The sequence below is a fragment of the Notothenia coriiceps genome, unplaced genomic scaffold, assembly GCF_000735185.1.
Source record: "Notothenia coriiceps isolate Sejong01 unplaced genomic scaffold, NC01 NC01_scaffold00038535, whole genome shotgun sequence".
In the NCBI taxonomy this organism is placed as follows: domain Eukaryota; kingdom Metazoa; phylum Chordata; class Actinopteri; order Perciformes; family Nototheniidae; genus Notothenia; species Notothenia coriiceps.
The window spans coordinates 83,802-85,881 of record NW_011371236.1 but is presented as its reverse complement, the minus strand read 5'-3'; the positions used below and the strand labels follow the sequence as shown (position 1 = coordinate 85,881).

Sequence of the window (2,080 nt, the reverse complement as noted above, 5' to 3'; positions counted from 1 at the left end):
GACCAGGAAGATACAACCTTGAAGAAAACAGAATCATATAGTAAATCAGGTTTCATAGAGCCAAACATTTCAAGTGCTACTCAACTGGCTTTAGATAAGCCAGTCCTTTGTTAGTATATAAGTGCTTTGTTAATAATTCTATCGCTCGAAGTGGAGTCGAAAGAGATGAGTTTTCAGTCTGAAGAAGATGTGTAAGCTTTCTGCTGTCCTGATGTCAATGGGGAGCTCATTCCACCATTTTGGAGCCAGGATAGCAAACCCACGTGTTTTTGCTGATGGGAACTTGGGTCCCCCTCGCAGTGCGGGTGCAGCGAGCTGTTTGGCTGATGTATGAAAACTATGTTAGAACTGGTTTATAAACGGATCTTAACGATTATTAAAGTGTTTACAACCTAATTAATAACCTAATTATAAACCCTTTATGAATCCTTTATAAGGGTAGTCTTATTGTAAAGTGGTACCAATATAATTCTCTGATCTCTTCTTCCCCACTAACCCGTCTGATCCCTCAGGTTGAGCGGCGGGTTGTCAACCAGTTAGCCGCGGCGTACGAGCAGGAGCTGCTGCCCAAAGGCTGCACGCTGCGTCTCACCGTCCAATCAGAGGACCAGGAGGATCTGAGCACGCCCAGCTTGCGCCTGGAGGTGGTCGGAGAGGACAGCACATCGAGAACGCTGGACATCCGTCCGCCGCTCAGCCCTGAACACTAACACAGACACACAGAGAGTCTATCCAGATATTTATGCACACATGTACACTTTCCACACTCACAGCATCATCATAGTGTCAGGAGCATGGATAGTTCTTGATGGATGTTACCAATAAAAGTACCTCTGATAAACACATCACTGCCTCTCTGTTTCAGTACACACATGCAGTAATCACATGCCAACTTTTCGCAATATCGCAGTATAATATCTGCCAACTATGTGTGCTGTAAGCAGTATATAAAGTCATCCTACGTGACCATTAAAGTGTATCATATAACAGACTTTCATATCAGCTGGGTGCTGATATCCAGAGCTGTGCACACAGTTGTTGGATATCAAATCTAAGTGCAGGGTGAGTAAATGTTGCAGGCTGTAAACGAAGCAAAGAGGCTTCAGTGCCATCAAACATCCCATCAGTGGAGGGAAGCCATTATATAAGCTAAACTAGACTTCATATCATTACGTATGTAGTAGCCTATTGTTAATGAACCTAGCTGTGACGTAGTGATGAAGTTAATGTCCACTTTATAGTGTAGAGCACTGAAAACAGCCAAATTATTGAATATTTATTAAAAGCTATATTTAAGTTAATGGAAATGAACAGTGGCATGCCCCACATTAAAAGGCTGAGTGGTAGATTTGTTGTTGCATGATTTAGCAGAAAAAAATATCAAATGGGGAAAATCCTAACAGATCTGTTGACAAATAGCAACACTTAAATTCCTTTAATACGTACAAAATGATGTGTGGATGAATAACATCTACGAGTTGTCCGTTTGCTTTGAAGGAAAGGAACATTTTAATGACCAGAGAGAGTTTGGCACTGCGTCAGATTGTTGCCTGTGTTCACTTAAATGTTCACTTCATTTAGAAAATCCTCACCAGAAGAGCTTCACTGATAAATGTTTGCAAACACGACTTGCTAATTCATTTGTGTTTAATATGTTAGTGGAGAAATACCAAGCAGAAATGTATAGCAGCCCGTTTGAATGATGGGTAATAAAACTGCCTTGTGAATTGTTTCTGTTGATGCATGTGAATGTAAAGAAGTCTCTTCTGTCACGACGAAGTGCTCCATGCTGTACACTGACATTAAGAGAAATGTAGAGACATAAAGAAATAATATTCAAAGTGTTGTTTCATAAATGTTTTAGCAGCATCTCGACAAGGCGCCAAATGTAATGGAGTGACATTTTTCATTCTTGTATCCCAACCTCCACCGTGTAAATAAAGTCATCACAACAAAAAGGGGATTCCTCTTTTTTTTGTTCTGTTTGTGTAGCACTGACACTCCTGATGGATGTGTGTGTGTGTGTGTGTGTGTGTGTGTGTGTGTGTGTGTGTGTGTGTGTGTGTGTGTGTGTATCCAT

At 41.0% G+C, this 2,080-nt stretch overlaps 1 protein-coding gene across 1 annotated transcript in view; it reads left to right on the top strand.

The window, feature by feature from the left end:
• clpb (ClpB family mitochondrial disaggregase) overlaps window positions 1-1,958 on the top strand; it is a 12,197-nt gene extending 10,239 nt beyond the window's left edge. Inside the window, exon 10 of the mRNA XM_010797867.1 lies at window positions 513-1,958. Coding sequence (XP_010796169.1) covers window positions 513-710 — 198 coding nt within the window. The 3' untranslated portion in view covers window positions 711-1,958. The remainder of the gene's footprint in view (window positions 1-512) is intronic.
• The last annotated feature ends 122 nt before the right edge of the window (window positions 1,959-2,080 follow it).